Raw genomic sequence first — 18,707 nt, forward strand, 5'->3', positions numbered from 1 at the left:
CATGTTTCTGATGTGTATCCTTCAAAAGAAGGGGGCTCTCATGTCAGGAGGTATGTGATGGAGAAGGATGCCAGAAGATCTCTAGGATAAAAGGAGAAGCCCTATTCATAGCCCCCAGAGGTTTCTAGAGGGCAGCTTTCCTCCACCCTGTCCACTCTTTGCCTCCCCCATGGGAGGCTGGTGACCAACATCATGGTAAAGTGGTTGCTCGGTCATCTATTAGGCCTAGTTAAGCAGACATAAGGCTGCCATCTAGAAGTGAGGGCATCACTCCTGTGTCTCCATCCCCTCCCTGGCCTGCTACCTGGGTCTGGCGTCCTCCTTGCTCCAGACTCTGCATTGCAACATAGCTCGTACTCTTGGCTCCACTTTGAGCCTGCGACTGAGTACTAAAGTCAAGCATTCTACTGTGCAAACCCCACTGTCTCTAATTCTCAGGGAGAAAGGCAAGAACCTCATGTCAGCCTTGGATCCCAAGTGGGGATTATAGTCCAGCTGATGTTTTGATCTGCTCATGGCTCAGTTTTGTGATTATGTTCTATTAGCCAAAATCCTGCAGCGAAAGAAAGATGAGTGATAGGATTCAGGCACATGTTTCCTCAGGAACTTTTGACGGTCTCTACCTTTCCTTGTACACGTCAAGGATGAGAAGCAGTGGGGAGGAGGCAGTTTCAGGCAGCCTTAGCTCCTTCCTGTGGTCTATCTTGATCCAGATGTCCATGACGGGATGTCCAGCAGATATTTACAAGCATGGTTCTTCCATTGCAAAGTAAAATCTGTGTTCCTTGACAGCTTGAACCCAGGTTTCGAGAGTGGGTAAAAGGCTTGTTTCTAAGATGGTTCAGGCAGCCTAGTTGTGGCCTTATAGGCCAGAGGTACTTGATCGCCAATCACCTGGACATTTGATTCCAACTTTGCAAATTCATTATTGATCAGAATCATCTGTAATAGTCTCTCTTGCTGGGCAGCAGGGAAACTCCTTTTCTTGTTTTCCCAGAAACCCAACCATGTGAGCCAAAAAGACTCGAGTGGCCACACTCTGCCCACTCCCACTGGCTTCCTTCCGGCAGCTCATTTCCCGCTTGGTTTCTTGCTCCTCCCACTTCCCTTCCCCACACCTTGTCCTCCCTGTGTGGCTGCCTCCTGAAACCCTAGATCCTCCTCACTGCCCTCATCTCCTGTTGTTCTTTTCCTTGGTAGCACAAGCCCCCAGAAATGTTCCTCCTGGCAAGTCTGTGTGTTACCTCCTGGCAGGTCTGGTACACGCTGCAGCAGGTGTGCTGACATTTTATCTCGGTGCAGTGTCTGCAGGTAGAGCCATGCCCTAGACAGCAAACCTAGAAGGACAGTCAGGGTGGGGATGCTCATGGGTGACTTTTAATCATTCGAAATGGAGAAACCAGATGGGGATTGCCTCAATACAAAGTTTTGTTGTTGTTATTGTTGTTGCAAACTGTGAATAGACCAACAAAGAGATCGGTCACCTGTTTTACTCTGTTCTTATGCTGCTAAAAAAGACATACCCGAGACTGGGTAATTTATAAAGCAAAGAGGTTTAATTGACTCACAGTTCCACATGGCTGGGGAAGCCTCACAATCATAGTGGAAGAGTCAGGGACATCTTACATGGCAGCAGGCAAGAAGCTTGTACAGGGGAACTCCCATTTATAAACCCATCAGATCTCATAAGACTTCCTCACTACCACGAGTAGAGTATGGTGGAACTGCGCCCATGATTTAATCATTTCCACCTGGCTCCGCCCTTGACATGTGGGGATAATTACAATTCAAGGTGAGATTTGGGTGGGGACACTCCCAAACCCTATCTTCACCTCCTAAAATTGTCCCCAGATGTATTCACAGAGAAGACAAGATATTCTGTCAGGACTTTGTATAATCTAAAAAGTGGAAGGCTAAAATCTTTGACCCCTCATGTTTCTTTCAACTTTATAACTCTAAGGAACTGGCTGAGGCAATAAACAGGAGAACTGGATGCAAGAATGAGGGCTGAGATATCGCTGGCACAAAAGGACATAAAGAGAGAAAGGAAAGAAGTAGGTCAGGAAGGCCCCCATATTTTGCTCTGGATTTCCTGTTTGATCTTTTTCATTCCCAAATGCTTAGGATCCTTTCAGCTCTAATAAATCTTTTTGACTCACTACACCTTACTTGAGGGATCTAGAAATGACAAAGAACTAAAAATTGAGATATGGAAAAATATAAACCACTTTGAGTCCTGGCCCCATGAGATTGCAGACTACCCAAGGTGAAGGTCCTTGTTTTCCACATCATCTCTGTCCCCATTCCCTCACCAAAGAGTCTGACGCAACACCTTGCTCATCCTGGATGTGAGCAGAATAAGTGCAGTGAGGTCAGAGCCAGCAGGCCGGCCAGTGGTCCTTCTCCCATAAGTCGTTTCTCTGTCTGTTCCTCCATTTCTAGCAGAACAGACCCTGCTTGTAGATGTTGCATGCTCTTTGTATTCTGTGACTGTGCTGTCAGAATGTGTGCCCTACCGAGGAAGCCCCCTTAGATCCACATAACCCTGAGGCTTTTGCTCATTCTATCCCCAAGGATGCATCATGCATCTGAGGCAAGGACCCCCATATCCCCTGATGAATGGCCTCATTTGTATTTTTGCAGATCTTAATTTTGCTAATGCAGTGAATTGAACTCATCTTCTTTGAAGCACTCTTTCCATGGAAACAGCCTTGGTTTTTATGCATTTCTGCCAATGATTCAGAATCTGCTTTCTGTTGCTTCCAACCATGTTATATTAGGATGCTGGAGTGCTTAGAGCAGGCATAATGCCTCTGGGTTACTCTCTTAGTACAGGACATTTCGCTGTAAAGCAAAACTGTTGAGCAGACTTGCAGTTCCTGTTTGACAAGGAAAATATTGCAATCTTATAGCCTTTTAAAAAATTCCTTGGTGAACATGTCTTTAGAATCTTTCCAGTGGCTCACAGGCCATCTTGCTTGCCCCACCTCTGTCTTTCTTTCCTTCCTCCTCCTCCCTCTCCTTCCTATCCTATCCTGTTCCTCCCTCATCTGTTTCTCCCTGCCCATTTCCCTTCTTTTAGTTCATAGTCAGCAATTTGGTTTCCTGGCAGCTAGTAGAGAGGATTAAAACATTGATTGCCTTCTGCCCCATTATCTGCAGACTGGAATCAGGATTTTACATTTTACAACCAGAACCGAAGAGGGCAGCCCTACAGCTTCCTAAGTCTCCAGTCATGTAGCAACCTAGATTCATTCTGCTTTAAAAATCTCACCCAGCATTCAAAGTAGTTAAGAAAATAACATGTAAGTCACCTTCACCGAGTCTGAGATGGAGAGAAGTTTCAACAACATTTTCCATTTTTCAACAAAGGAACGTGTTTTGGCGAGGATGCATGTTTTGTGGGAAGATCGTGAAGAATCCATGCGTCCTGATCCTCAGCCTCAATGTAGCCAGCCTACTGAGCCCTAAACCCCCAAAACAGTGAGTCTTTGGAGGGGCAGGCTCCACAAGAGTCTCAGCCTGAGGGGCTCTTAGTATATTTTCCTAACACGCTGACCCTAGAGGACTTCACGTGTGTGGGTGGGAGAAAGCCCATGAAGAGTGCGGCCTGGGGCATCACAGCTTCACTGCTCAGGGTGTGGCCCCGTCCCAGCCATGGAGGCAGCCCCTGGGCATGTGTCAGGAATTTGGAATCCCAGACCCCACTCCAGACCTACTGGATCAGAATCTATATTTAAAAAGAAAAATCTTTGAAGAACTTATATGCAAATTAAAATCCGAGAAGCGCTTACTTCATTGTACAAGCTTGACAAAATTCATTTTCTCCACTTAATGAGGTAGTATTATAACGATCCCCATTTTACATGAGATGCACTTTTTCTTCCTTCCTTCCTTTTCTGCTGTTGCATAACTGGTCCCATAAAAACAGCATCACAGACATTCCAGAGGCTGCCGTGTCATCTGGTAATTCTGCTGGAAGGATGCAGGACCTGTCTTACCCATGCAGATGCACACGGGCCTCCCCCTTCTGTGAAGCCATCCCCTCCCTATGTGTAGGTCGACATTTCTAAGTCCACTGGCATTCGTGGATCTCACTTTATCTGGAGCTTTTAAGGCATCTGGCTCAGGTCCACCGAGCAGCGTGATCTGGGGCTTTCTTCTCTCTGAGGCAAGGGGAATGTTGACCCTGCCTGAGACTCCAGCCAGGCCCTCAGCAGGTAGCCCATGTGTTTGGTTAAATGCAACGCAATTTAATTACTCATGGCAAAATCCTCTGTGGTACATTTTGAAAAAATAATGGAGCCATAGTAGTAGAAAGCCAGGCTTCTCATCCTACCACACTTATTTCTTGCAGAAAAAAAAAAGATGGTGAGGTGAGCGTGGAACATCATTTTGATGTGTTTGATTCCATTGTAGTTTAATCCTTAAAAATGCTTAGACTGGTCAACTAACTTTTCTTTGTTAAATTTTATTTAAAAAGGAATCTCAGAATCCCTTTCACTGTGATATTCTGTTAGCCTATGTAGAAATAAAGGGAGTAGGGCAAGAAAGTGTTTGCATGTCCGTAATGCACCTTGAAGAGTTAGGATATGAACTAACCTGGATCATTATGTCTGCTGTGGTACAGGCTTTTGATCCAGCAGCAGCACCCAGCAAATGGGGACTTAACCCAGATCCAGCTGGCTCATGCTCTGGAGTTTCTTCCTTGAAATTGTCTAAGTTCCCGTCTGGTGCCTGGGACCATTCCCGTCTGGTGCCTGGGACCATCTGGGGCAAGCAGCATCATTCGGGAGAGACACTCAGATCCTAGGCTAGGTGTGGTCGCTGTTTCATACCCCATTTCTTCACTCTGGGGATATTCCACCCGGCACCCTTCAGCCACTCCTTATATGAGTTCACCCAGATTTCCCAGTGACTCTGAACCTCACATCTGTGAGTACGTTTTGGGACCCTGTCCTCAGGACCAGGCTTGAGGAGGGTAGCCAGGCAAGTGATTTGCTCCCACTAGCCAATGCATTATTTCCTCCATGGAAGTGCACCGTTTGGGCTAACAGAATGGTGCTGATTTGCAGTGACATTTCTATACATAGATTGGTAGCCAGTACCCAGAGACCGATGGTACTCCCTGGTTGGGCATGACCTGGGGTAAGACATGGAGGCAAGGAAGACAGCGAGAGCCAGAAAGCACACAGTCTGGGGAAATGGGCAGGTAGGTGGTGGGAGCCCCCAAGGCTTAGACTTGGAGCAGAGTCAGGGCACCCAAGTACCTGCCACCCTACACCCTACACACCAGCCCACCTCCTCCGATCCTTCCTGCTGCACACCCTACACCCTACACACCAGCCCACCTCCTCCACCTTCCTGCTGCACACCCTACACCCTGCACACTGGCCCACCTCCACAGAAACCTTCCTGCCGCTCACCTTGTACCCTGTACATCGGCCCACTCCCTCCACCATCCTGCTGTCTATCCTACACCCTGCACACTGGCCCACCCCCTCCACGTTTCCGCTGCCCACCCTATACCTTTCACACCATCCCAACTCTACAGACACGTTCCTGCTCCACACCCTACGCCCTACACACTGTCCCCACCTTCCAGCCTCCTGCTGCCCACCCTATACCTTTCACACCATCCCAACTCTACAGACACGTTCCTGCTCCACACCCTACGCCCTACACACCAGCCCATCCCCTCCACAGACACCTTCCTGCTTCACACCCATGGTGGACCCAAACCCATTGGATCAGAACATGCTTTCATAAACTTGTGGGGAAAGCTAACATTTTTGTTGCCCTGAAAACTACTGTGGCCCTCAGGACTGCAGGCCTGTAAGAAAGGCAAATAGCTGTGCCTTATCCTTGGGCTTTATCTTGGTTTTCGAGGGATCTCAGTGTTTTGACAGAATCCAGAACATTTGTGATGGAAGACAGAGGGTCTGTTGTGTTTGCACTGGACCACAGGGAGTAATATAAGGGGTAAGGTGGAGAGGCCAGATTGTTGCAAGAACCTGTAATGGTGACATAAAAGCAACAAAAATTTTGCAGCCCATAATATTTTGAATTATGAATGACAAGTTTCACAGGTACCTGAGAATGAATCCTCCAGGGAGCTCCACCAAATTGAGTATTAAATCCACTAGGCTATTCTGGCAACCACAGATCCAGCATTCGGGTCTATCACACTTGTGTTGGCCAGTGCATTTTGAGCACCTATTACAAAGCCATCATGGGGTCCTTCCTCGTTCATTCATTCTCACTCTATCTTCTCCAACACAGGTAGAAACAAAACCAACTACTTTGCATTTATTTATATTAAAGTGTGGAATGTTTACTTATTCATTCTACAAGTAGTAGTTTGTATTCTGCGTACAAAAACATTTCTACATAATGAAAAATTAAGATGTGTTCCACAGTAACATACTCTAAAGTTATTCCATGGTTTTATTATATTATTGATCATGACAATTCTTTTTAAAATATCAGTTTGATGATGCACCGAGGTATTTATCATGTCATCTCTGAGTTAATTATCACAATAATCATATAAGAAAAATAATGACATGTTTTCTTACCAAATGCTCTAAAAAAGTTAAGTGGCTTGGCTGAAAATACATTGATGCAAGACACAAGCAGAGAATATCTTTCTTCCATTGCCATATCTTTTGAGCAACTTGATGCCCTCTGTCTTTGACTTGATGTCTACTCCATTCTGATGGCTTTTTCTCTTCCTTCTCCTACAGTCTCTAGACGTGAATATGGCTCTGTCCCTGGTTACACGGTTTCCTGATTGTTTCCTGTCTGCTTCTTTCTTCCCAGAAGGCCAGGGCTTTGTAAGTGAGGATGAGTACTTGGAGATCTCTGACATCAAGCGAGACCAGTCTGGGGAGTACGAATGCAGCGCGTTGAACGATGTCGCTGCGCCCGATGTGCGGAAAGTAAAAATCACTGTAAACTGTGAGTGGACCTGCAGCCGGGGGGTTCTGGGGAACAGAGGGCACCGGGAGTAGGCGGACAATCTGGTAATGGCAGTGCCATTTTCCAAAAGACCCAAGTTGCTGCCAACAGGAAAATACTTCATCAAATGGCTTTGCTCACCATGGCCTCCATGCCATTTGTCCCTGGCGTCTTACTGTGACTGCCAGAGTTTTCAGCAAATGGAGAGAATTGTTAACTGAGAATAGGTTTGGAGGCCTGAAAAAGATGTTGGGGTCAATGCAATATCTTCAGGCAAGTTATTTTTCCTGAAATAAATGATTATTTCACTGGGAAAGAGGGTTGTCACAAGTAATCCACTTACGTAGCAAATGGCTGGATGTGCCCTTCTTCTCTTTCATGAAATCACTCTGTGTGCCTGCATGCATGTGTGTGTGCGTGCGTGCGTGTGTGTGTGTGTGTGTGTTTCCCACAGATCCTCCCTATATCTCAAAAGCCAAGAACACTGGTGTTTCCGTCGGTCAGAAGGGTATCCTGAGCTGTGAAGCCTCTGCAGTCCCCATGGCTGAATTCCAGTGGTTCAAGGAAGATACCAGGTACCTTTTAAATGATGCCTGGACAGTTCTGAAGCAGAGCTGATGGGCCATCTTCACATGGGAGAAGGATGATTGTGAAGGAAAGGGGAAAGATAAGGCAAAACAGAAATGGTTTATACCCTCTTTTGTAACAAAGTCTCCTTTTACAACCAGAAAAACATGGAGGAGGCTGGGAAGTGAACAAAATGAACTGACCATGATTCTGAATCTGAGACTTGTTGTAGACATGTCAGTCATTGGGAATTAGAAGCCAGTACATTTATCCTGTTGGGTAAAAGCATCGTTTCTCTTGTCCTCCTGTTGGACACTGAGGTTCTTAGGGTTTGAGTTTGAAGGACAAGGTTAGTTGGAGAGAAGCGTTTTGTGAGGAGGAGGGCCTCTTTGTAGAATGAATAGATGGCAATGCCTTCCCTCTTGCAGGTTAGCCACTGGACTGGATGGAGTGAGGATTGAGAACAAAGGCCGCATGTCCACTCTGACTTTCTTCAATGTTTCAGAAAAGGATTATGGGAACTATACTTGTGTGGCCACAAACAAGCTTGGGAACACCAACGCCAGCATCACATTGTATGGTGAGTGCCAGAAGCCTGGATGCAGCAGGCTCAGCCACATGGGGAGGCTTGAGGGACTCAGGAGGGAGGAAGTTGCAATCTGCTTGGCCTGTGTCCATCCATCCTGCTCAACCCACCACCTGTAGATAAGACATACTTCTCCCTGCCATTCCCCTAGCATGCCATGCAGAGATAGTTACATGGTAATTGATATTTCATGGTCATTAAAAGGCAAGGTTTGCCCTTACAACAGGAGTAAACCAAATTGTGAATCAGATAGAATGGTGTTTGTATAAAGAAGATAGAACCATGGTTCACGCCTGTAATCCCGGCACTTTGGGAGGCCAAGACAGGTGGATCACGAGGTCAGGAGATCGAGACCTTCCCACAGCTGCGTGGTGAAACCCGTCTCTACTAAAAAAGAAAGCGAGGCGTGGTGGCGCCTGTAGTCCCAGCTACCGGGGAGGCTGAGGGAGGGAGAATAAAGTGAACCCGGGGAGGCCCGGAGCTTACAGTGAGCAGTGTGCCACCCTTACTCAGACTGGCGACAGTGAGACTCAGATCTCAAAAAAAAAAAAAATAGAACCATGGGTCAATTCAACTGTATAATCTTAAGATGCCTTCTGTAGTTGGAGTCTATGATTCCAGGGGTGATATTTGTTGCTTGCCGCTTAGTCAGTTGCTTCATCATGGTTACATGTTCAACTTGCATTCGATGTTCTCATCCGTGGGGAGGAATGGAGTAGCAGTCTGAGACCTTATCAGGTGGCTGTTCTATCCACAACTGGAGCAGCAAACCCCCTCTGAAGGTCTTTCCCTCCCATATGGGTGGAGAAGACTTGGGAGCCCGGACTGACCTCCTTTAAAGCCCTTATGTCTCCCTGACTCCATTTTCCCACACTGCCGCATCCATAGCCTTCTGCAACATTTCACACCATGGGCCAGGACCAGCTTGTTGTGATACTTTATGTGCGTATGTATTTGTTTATTTGCTGAGGTTTAGTTAGAGGGAAGCATCCGATGAGTAGGATGAGAGGATGAAGGATGAAGAGAGGTATCCACGTTTCCACGTGCACCTCAGACACAAGTTTTCAGCTCTGACCTTAACTAAACTTGGTCCACCAACCATCTGAAATGTGTGATCTATGTCTTTTGTTTTCTCTCTGCATTGTGTGTGCATTGTGCTGTGTGTGTCTTAGAAATAAGCCCCTCATCAGCAGTGGCAGGTGGGTACAGCATGTTCCTTCCTACCTCTGCCTGCCTGAATGCCTATGCCTTTGAGTTTTAGCCTACTTCAAAGATAGGCTTGCCTGCTTCGCCTCTGTAATTTATGTCTCTGAGGCAGATAGACCTCAAGGGGCTTGGTTTGCACAGTTTAGATAAAAAGCATGTAGAATATGACGGCTTTCACATGCACTCTGTGGAATAGATTTATGGGTTTCAGGGGAAGGGGTTTTTGCCCCCAAAACAATAACCTTATACTTGGTCACGTTTGAAGAGGATGCTCATTCTGCTGTTTCTGCACACGGCAGCACCAAGAGCAACCCAGCCCAGAGACTAGATAACTGTCTCCATGGGGACGTCACCCTACTATGAATGTTTTATTCGTTTAGCCCAAGGCAAGCAGGGCTAATGGTTTAGTTTTTAAAACTTTATTTTAAAATAAAAGTACTTGGGATCATTATTCATAATGATAATATCTGCTATTTACCAAATGTATACTGGTTTCTAGGCATCATGTCAATGCTGTGCAAGGCAGGTTATTAACCCCATTTTACAGATAAGTGAAAGGAGAACTAAAGAGCTTGGGTAACACTGAAGGCCACTTAAATAATGAATAGGTACTGGATGAGACCTAGAAATGGAGCCTGCATTAGGTATTGGAGCATTTGCCCAGAGCATCAGCGAAGAGAAACATACACACGCACGCATGCACACACACACTCTTACACAGTTGCTGAGGCATTTAGAAGAAGCAGTAGCTGGTGCTCAGCTATGCTTCCAGAACCGGAAGATATTCAACCCTACTGTTCTAAGATGTCGGTCTCAGTCACATGCAAAGAGATGACATTTGAATTTTCTTTTTCTTTTTTTTTTTTTTTTTGGGCCGGTCTGGCTCTATCACCAGGCTGGAGTTCAGTGCGGCGATCTCGGCTCGCAAGCTCCGCCTCCGGGTTCAGCCATTCTCCTGCCTCAGCCTCCCGAGTAGCTGGACTACAAGCCCGCCACCACGCCAGCTAATTTTTGTATTTTCAGTACAGACAGGGTTTCACCGTGTTAGCCAGGATGTTCTCGATCTCCTGACCTCGTGATCCGCCTGTCTCGGCCTCCCAAAGTGCTGGGATTACAGGTGTGAGCCACCGTGCCCGGCTGACATTTGAATTTTCTAGACCTGAAATAAGCTCTTCAACTATCACTGCCCACAGCTCTTGATCCACGGCACTCACAGACGTATAGTCCTGCCTGCGCCCCAGTGACCAGGAACACCCCTGCCTTGGTCTTAACAAAACTGAGAGGATAGGGTGGGATTGAGTTGCTCCCTGCCATGACCTGCCATTATCCCCATGGTTGGTGGGATTGCAGTGGCAGGGAGTGTGATGCAGAGAAGGGCACAGGACTGGCAACCCAATGGCCCTTCTTGTCTCTCTCTGCCATGAACTAAGAAAGGAGTGTTTCATAGCTGCTAGCAACAGCCAGTGTATGCCAAAACTGTCTTAGTTGGCTTGTGTTGCCATAACAAAATACCACAGATGGGAAGGCTTAAACAACAGACATTTATTATCTCACAGTCCTGGAGGCTAGAAGTTCAAGATGCAGGTTTCTGCCCAGGTGGCTCTAATGAGGGCACACCTCGTGGCTTGTAGACAGCTGCTGTGTCCTCACATGGTTTCTGCTCTGAATTCTCATAGAGAAAGAGAGAGAGGGAGCTTTCGGGTGTCTCTTCTGATAAGGACACTAACTATATTGGATCAGGGCCCCACCTTTATGACCTAATTTAACCTTAATTACTTCCGTATAGGTGCCACCTCCAAATACAGACGTACTGGGAGTTATAGCATCAACATAGACATTTGGTAGCAGAGGGATGCAATTCAGCCCATAGCACAGGCAGACATTTACATTCCAATTCAGCCTTCACATCCCAATTCACTTAAACTTGCTGAGCCTTCCTTCCCTCATATGTGCTATTGGGATATTAACGCCTGCTTCAAAAGACTGGTGACAGGATTAAATAAGATTGTATACATTAAGAATCCCATAAATGCTATGTTAGATGTGTGGATTTGACCACAAACAAAAACTGTAGGTCTGAGTTTACAACCGTAGGATGATATTTTCTGACCTACGGACATGAGAGTGCCACTGTGAATTGTCAATAAGACAGTGTTCATCAAAGTGGCATGACTCACTGAATACTGTTGTGTTCCTACTGGTACCTGCCAACGTTTATTGTGACATGGCCCATGCTATTACCTCTTCCCTTCATATGCCTGCCAGAGTCACTGCTCAACTGGACTTCTTTTCTCTCCTCCAAAGTCCCCTGTGCCCTTCTTCTCCGGCATTCATGATCCTATAACCCACCCTATCTCACTTCACCCTGTTGCACACACTTGCCTTCAGCATCCCTTCCTGAAGGAAGCCTTTCCTGACCTCTCTGACCAGGCCAGTCCCCCATTCTGCATCCACTCATTCTGTGCCTTTGACTGCTGCACTCACACAGGGCATTGTCTAGCATTCATTTAACAAACATGCATTTAGGACTTGTTACAAGCCAGGCACTGTTCTATGTGATCAGGAGACAGCAGTGACTCAACAGATAGGTTCCTTGTTTCTACAGACTTTATCTTCTAGTTGTAATTTTGTTTTTGTTTAATATTTCAAAATTTGTTTGTTTAAAGTATTTCTTCCTCTTCAGCCTGTAAGCTCCATGAACATAGAGGCCATACCTGGCTTAATCCCCAGGACCTTATACAAGGATCTACACACAGTAGCTCATCAGGAAAACTTTGTGGAACAAATGAATGTGTGAATGTATGTGGGGGTGGAAAGAATGTATTGGTCACAGCAACAATTTAGCTGTCAGGGATTAAAATGCCATGGCATAGAAGAAGGGGTATGTGTCTCACCCTATGCTGCTCACTGGCTGAATGGCTTTGGGAAGGTCAGTCTCAGTGGGTCTTTTTATATTTTTAATCAGTGAAGGCATTTTGGATAAGATGTTTGGTTTTTGTGGTCCCTACAAGGCACAATTCTCTGATCCTATGACTGTGTGGCAATAGTTTCAGCACAAGATCAGACAGATAGTGTCTGGTTGACCTGCTCTTTCTCCTGGCCAGGGATGCTCTTCCTAGTCCTCAATGTCCCCATAATTATGCCTAATTATTACCAACCATTTAGTGTGTACAGGGCGCTAGACTAAGTGCTTTTCCTTTTTTATCACCCTTAGTGACTCTATGAAGTAAGTACTATATTTATCCTGATTTAACACTTGAGGAAATTGTGAGGTTAGGTAGATAACTGAAAACGCCCTGGCTCACCAGTGCTTGTGCTGGGATTTGAGCCGATGTCCCCCCAGTCCCACGCCGGAGTGCTTCGCTCCTATCGCAGTCCAGCTCAAAGGCCTGGCAACCCATCGTGGACGTGGCGACTTTCCAAATGGAGCCTCATATCAGCTATTAGTTTGCTTGGACCCAAGTCCCACATCAAATTCTCCTTTCTTCTATCTACTTCTGAACCAATTCCTGTAAAGGACAATTTTTACATTTGCAACCCATATACTCATACTTTCCCAACACACAGTCCCCATCTGCAGGCGTGCATTTGTATTTACTCTCACAGACGGTCAGTCTGTTTTCCGAGAGCCCTCTTTGACTCTGCCCCTGTGATCCCCTCACAGCGTGCCTGTCTCACACTACATCTTTTATATAGTTCATACCTACAAGCAAAGAGCAAAGGAAAATAGGATACAAGCAATTTTGAAAGAATGCAGAGGACAAAAACTGGAGACAATGGGTTGGTGAGTGGTTTGAAACCTGAAATGACTAGAAATGTGTGAGTGACCACATGGTAGGTGATTGTCCAAGATGAATCAGCTGTTGGCACTGACGTGAAATCCTTCTTCTTCATCACGCCAGTTGCTTTCCCCACACAGAGCCACAAGGACAGAGTGGTCACCTAGGCAGAGCGCCAACTCACAGGCACATTTTAGACCACCCACTTCCCTTACCCCCAGGCAACTGCAGGTGCTGGAAAAGTGGCCTGATATGGAGAGGAGGTTAACACTAGCAGCAAGGAACACCGGGCTCCAGTCCTGACTCTGATACAGACAAACTGTGATGCTGTCTGTTCTTAAGTCATGCATAAAACATAAAAGCCAAGCAAGATGAACTCCCAGGTTACTTTCAGTTTTCTAAGTGTCAGTGCTGAATTTGGGAAACAATGGGAACAAAGGGCAAGGAACAGGTCTCCAAAAGCCATCACCCATAACCATGGGCAACCTTTGCAAAGCAGCTTGCTCCAACCATTGCAAAGCAGCTTGCTCCAAGCATTGGTTAGCTTTACTGAGTGGGTGCAGCCATTGGAAGACCCACAGGGAGCCCCTTGGCACCTTGAAACCTTGCCAGGCCTATGAACAGCAGGGGTGGCAGGGTTCAGCTTGCTGACCACAGCTCTGTCCCTTGTGGAGGTCACTCACTTTCTCTCAGTTCGCCAACCCCCTTTGCTCCCTCTGGGCCCTGAGCAAGAAGCCCCATCCCCCTATCCTGTCCTTAGTGTGCAGAGAAGGAAGATTCTGGACTTGATTACATCCGGCACTGCAGAGAGTGCGACGTGCTTAATGAGGCATGTAAACGGCTGGATGACTGGAACTGGTAGGGGAAAGGGACAGAGAACGCAAACAAAGCCAAGCCAGAGGGGGGAGACTGCAGAGAGAAAAACAAATTTCTCACATTTTATCTGTGAAATTGCAGCAACACAAATCAGTTACATTAAGAGTTAAGTGTAGGGCACAGGGACAACTCACAGGAATCCTGTCATTGCAAGTGAAAAAGGCAAACGCTCCAGTTAAGGCAACATCTGTGCACAGAGTTTCCTCCTCAGGCCAAGCCTGAGCCCTCTGGGAGCAGCTGTGACTCCAGCCTGCCTCGGCGGCTCCTGGGAGCCATGAGGGCAGAATCTCTATTTTCTGTTGCTAGTGGCCATTCTTCTAGAATAAATATACATATCAGACTGGCTGAGCCGGACTTCCTTCAGCCAGAGCCTGCACCAGGCAGCAGCTCTCGCCCTCTGCCTTTTGCTGACCTCCTTCTCATGGGAAACCACCCCACTGTGGGCAGAGCCCTCAGCGCTGCTGCCTTATCCCCCACCTCCCTCCTCTTCCTGCCTCCGTCTTCTCGTTCTGTATCAGGGCATCCTCACAACTACACCTATCCCCCGGCGGCTCCAGCTGGGACATGGAGAGGGGACACAAAGACTGAGCTTCTCTTCAGTGCGACCTCAATGCTGCACCCGTGCCTTTGCTTCCCTCCAACTACAGGCCTCTGGGAGGGAGAACTTGTGTTGTATCTCCACTTTCTCAAACCCTCTTATGCCTCAGCTCACGATCTGTCTCACTCTGACACCTGACCTCCTCTCAGTGTCAGACCCTGTCTCACCTCGCAATGACCCACTTCTGGCTTCTGTGATGTAACCGGGTGGTGCCTGTCTTCTAACCTTCCTCAGTCTGTGTCTAGCCCCTCCAGCACCTGTCCTATCGGTCCTCCCAGGTGTCAGCCTATGGTGAGAGGGGAAGCGCTCTGCTGTACCTTCAAGCACCCCACGGTGAGGTACTTTTTGGCCTGCATCAGCCTTATTCTGGATGCTTTAAAAATGCAGATATGTGAGCCTTGCCCAGAACCATTTAATCAAAATCTCTAGGGAAGGTCCTGAGAATGCACTTTTTAAGAGACTCTCCCAGGGAATCTTATGCACACCGAAGATCGTTGGCCTCTGAACAACAGTCTGCTAATTCCTGAATTTGTGTCTTTAGTTCTGTCCTGAATTCTGAGCTACAAGCCACTCTCTCTCTCTCTGAATATTCCACAGGGGTCTCAAAGGCAGCCTTTCTGCCCTGGGAACACTCCGTGTGTGCCTCACTCTTCCCTGCACACTCTCTAGAATCTCCGTGGTCATTTTTGACTTTCTCCTCTCCCTCACTCCTCACATCTGTTAGCCAACAAGTCCCACCAAATGGCCTTTCCTCTGACTTCTCCATCTCCATTATCACTCACATTGTGGCACGTGTCACACATGGACGATTGTGATATCCTCTCACTGGTTCTCTCGTCTTTCTTTGGCAATCCGACTCCTATTGGTTTGCCACAGCAGGGCCAAGTGACATTTCCAAAACTCAGAACGAACCTTGTCATTTCGATTGCCGAAAACTTCTGCCTCCCAGAACAGCTTGACGCTAAGGCTGTTCTCGCTGTGAGGCCAGTGTAGCCTTATAGCTTCAAGTGTCCCCAGCACTCCATCTGTGACCTTCCCTGCATCCACCAGGCTGGGCCCCTATGTCCCAGAACCCATTAGACATCATGCTGTTGCCACTCTCCATCCCTCCATCCCTCCATCCCTCCATCCATTCGTCTAGTCAACAAATATTTGTTTAGTGTCTACTGTATGCCAGGAATTATACAAGGACTAAGGTACAAGGAGAAACAGAATTTCTGATCTTGCACAAACAAGTAAATAGGCAGTTACAATAAAATATAAGAATGGCATGCTTGAGGAATAAAGAAGCTGCCGGCTATCAAGTGTCAGCCACACATGGCTTTAGACACCTAAGAAGCCTTTGAGATAGATACTGTTACTATTTTTCACTGGACAGAAGAAGAGCCTAGAGCTCAAGAACAAATGATGTTACTAAATTCCCCCAGGTAGGAGGGATTCCAGCATGGACGGAAGAGGCAAGGGACAACAGCAGGTTTTGTACCTAGGTCTGTCTGACTTGACCCCCTGTTTCTTTCAAACCCATATACTGTGTCTCCCAGTGTGCTGGAGGGTCACAGAAGCAGGCTTGTGCCCTCTTCTGTGTCTGATGAGTGCGTCCTTTCTGGGCTCTGTTCAATGACGCCCCATATGTAAAGCATTTGTGAGCTCCACTGAAGAATTAATCCCTCATCTTTTGAGCTCTCATGGTGGCTTACCCCCAGGCTTATATTTTGTTTGTATCTTTTTCTGCACTTAGAGGATGTAACACTACATCTTCCAGTGATTGTTGCCCAGTAACTGTTTGTTGAATTAATAAATATATCTTCCAGTCAGTGAGGGCATGGGTTATAGCCTCTATACAGTTTCATACCTTTCACTAACCAAAGCCAAATACCCAAGAGAACTTGCAGTCCCCTCCCCTCAGGGAAGCCAAATCACTGTTTTTCTGACTTTCCCTTGCATTCCAGCCTCCTGTATGTTCCAAATCTAATTTGAAATTTAGGGTCCCCCCATCCCAGATCTCCTTTTTGAAGGAGGCTATACCACATATTCCAATTCTCTGTTTAGGAAGATGTTCATCACATGATATCTTCTTGCAGAGACATCAAAAGCTGCACATATTTGTCCGTTTCCTGCTGATAACGTGTATGGTTTTTATTTTTCAAATCCACAATTTAAATCCAGGTGGGAAGGGAATGAGTCAGAGAGAAACACCATTGCTTTTGGCTGATGACAGCAGCGTAATCATTTGTATTTTCCCCCAACCTGCAAAATGTCAACATATTAGAAAAAAACTGCAGACATTTCCCATTTCATTCTTGATGAGGTTCCTTGTCGTTGGCTCGTACCCCGCCCTCCTCGCTCTGAATCATTGACATCTGGCTATTAGCCTAAGCATTTAGAATTTAACACTGAGCGTTCAGGGTGTGCTGATGTCAGCACAGACACAGAGCTTATGGTTCAACATCGACTCAAGTCTTGTCTCTTTCAGGTTTGTGATGAGCTGACAGATTTGAATTAACTTCTGATATTAACTTCTTAAGCTTTTGTTTTTGTGGTAAGCACAAAACAGGGTGTGTTAAGGAGAACAGAACAAAGATGGTTGCCTCTTTATCAACTGGTCTTAGTTGTGCTGCAGAGCCTTGTTGGTTGATCTTACTTGTGAAACAATACAGTGCCACGTTTGCCGCTGTAATTAAACTCAATGGAGGAAAAGTTCCCTTTGAAGGGAAGTGGTGCGCCTTCATCAGCCAGCGCCTCTAAAAATAGCTTTATGTTTCACCAACAAGTGTAACACATACATCATCTAATTAGATTTCTTCGCTCCTCTTTTAATCACCAAGAACATCATTATCCTTTTGGTTCCTCATTAGGAAGGTCACGCAGTTCATAATCATACTTACAAAACCTATCCAAATTTCAGAACAAAACCATGTCTTCTTAGACTTCAGATATTTCATTAATCTCACTGTGCTATCAACAAGCTCAACTTGCCTATGGGCTTTTTTTCTTTTCTTTTCTTTTTTAGTGTGATCACCCTACCATCTGCCATTTTAGTAGAATTTCAGCTATATAGTTTATGGTTGCTGGAGATCGATGTCATATTTTCATTACAATCATGGAAAAGAAAACCAGTGACACATTCCAATACCTTCATGGCTTGTTATGTACACTACATTTTTAAGCTTCAAAATCTCTCATGAGGCAAGATCTCAGCAGGAAGTTTCTATATTTTTTCTGAGAGCTCTGTGCTGAGTTTGGGTACTGTGATTGTCAACACCTCCCACTCAAGAGGGTGTTGAGCTACCCCTGAATGCAGCAGTAAAACCTTTGTGCCAGGATGGCCAGGCTTGAAGTTCCCAGTTCTTATGTGGTAGGTGTGATTTTATTCTGTTTTAAGCCTTCAACCAAATTTTCTTCTTAAAAACCTAATGTTTAGGCCACTAGATTTTCGGCGTGGTGGCTCACGCCTGTAATTCCAGCATTTTGGGAGGCTGAGGCGAGTGGGTCACTTGAGGCTAGCAGTTCAAGAACAGCCTTGGCAACATGGTGAAACCCCATCTCTACAAAAATACAAAAATTAGCCAGACGTGGTGGTGCATGCCCATAATCCCAGCTACTTGGGAGGCTGAGGCAGCAGAATCACTTGAACCTGAAAGGCAGAGGTTGCAGTGAGCCGAGATCACACTCTCTAAAAAACAAACAAATAAACAAACAAAAAATCTAATGTTCAGTATTTTATTAGGTTGATACAAAAGCATCACGTTTTTTGCCATTAAAAGTAATGGCAAAATCCATGATGACTTTTGCACAAACCTAACAATTTACCAAGATAAGTAGCTTCTCAAAAGTAGAATTTTTATTTGTTCATTTTGTTGTTGTTGTTGTTGTTGTTGTTATGTGTCTTACCCCTGCTGAGCTTCCCTTGTAGCCACATGGACCTGCTGTGGCCATAATGGCCACACAAATGGATCCCTTTGCTGTTTCTGAAACTTGTCTCTTAACCATATCTGGTCTCTAACTATTCTTTCTGTATTCTGAAGGAAATCTTATTTGTCTGTATACCTGTCCCCAAAGTATTTTGTTGTTGTCACTGTGTTGTCACTCACAGTTTATTTTGTGGCTTGGCATCTTCATTTCAGCTTGTATTTTT

At 46.0% G+C, this 18,707-nt stretch overlaps 1 protein-coding gene across 8 annotated transcripts in view; it reads left to right on the forward strand.

Moving 5' to 3' along the window:
* The window catches only part of OPCML (opioid binding protein/cell adhesion molecule like), a 1,159,098-nt gene that overhangs the window by 1,129,259 nt on the left and 11,132 nt on the right, over nt 1-18,707 (forward strand). For 3 of the 8 annotated variants that reach the window (XM_017949264.3, XM_031653869.1, XM_017949262.3), the window contains 4 exons: nt 6,823-6,960; nt 7,415-7,535; nt 7,956-8,107; nt 9,286-9,312. In XM_017949264.3, the coding sequence (XP_017804753.1) occupies nt 6,823-6,960; nt 7,415-7,535; nt 7,956-8,107; nt 9,286-9,312 (438 nt within the window). The remainder of the gene's footprint in view (nt 1-6,822; nt 6,961-7,414; nt 7,536-7,955; nt 8,108-9,285; nt 9,313-18,707) is intronic. The other 5 variants (XM_017949265.3, XM_017949263.3, XM_017949269.3 and 2 more) reach the window with 3 other exon arrangements.

Source organism: Papio anubis, chromosome 12 (assembly GCF_008728515.1).
Source record: "Papio anubis isolate 15944 chromosome 12, Panubis1.0, whole genome shotgun sequence".
Classification (NCBI taxonomy): domain Eukaryota; kingdom Metazoa; phylum Chordata; class Mammalia; order Primates; family Cercopithecidae; genus Papio; species Papio anubis.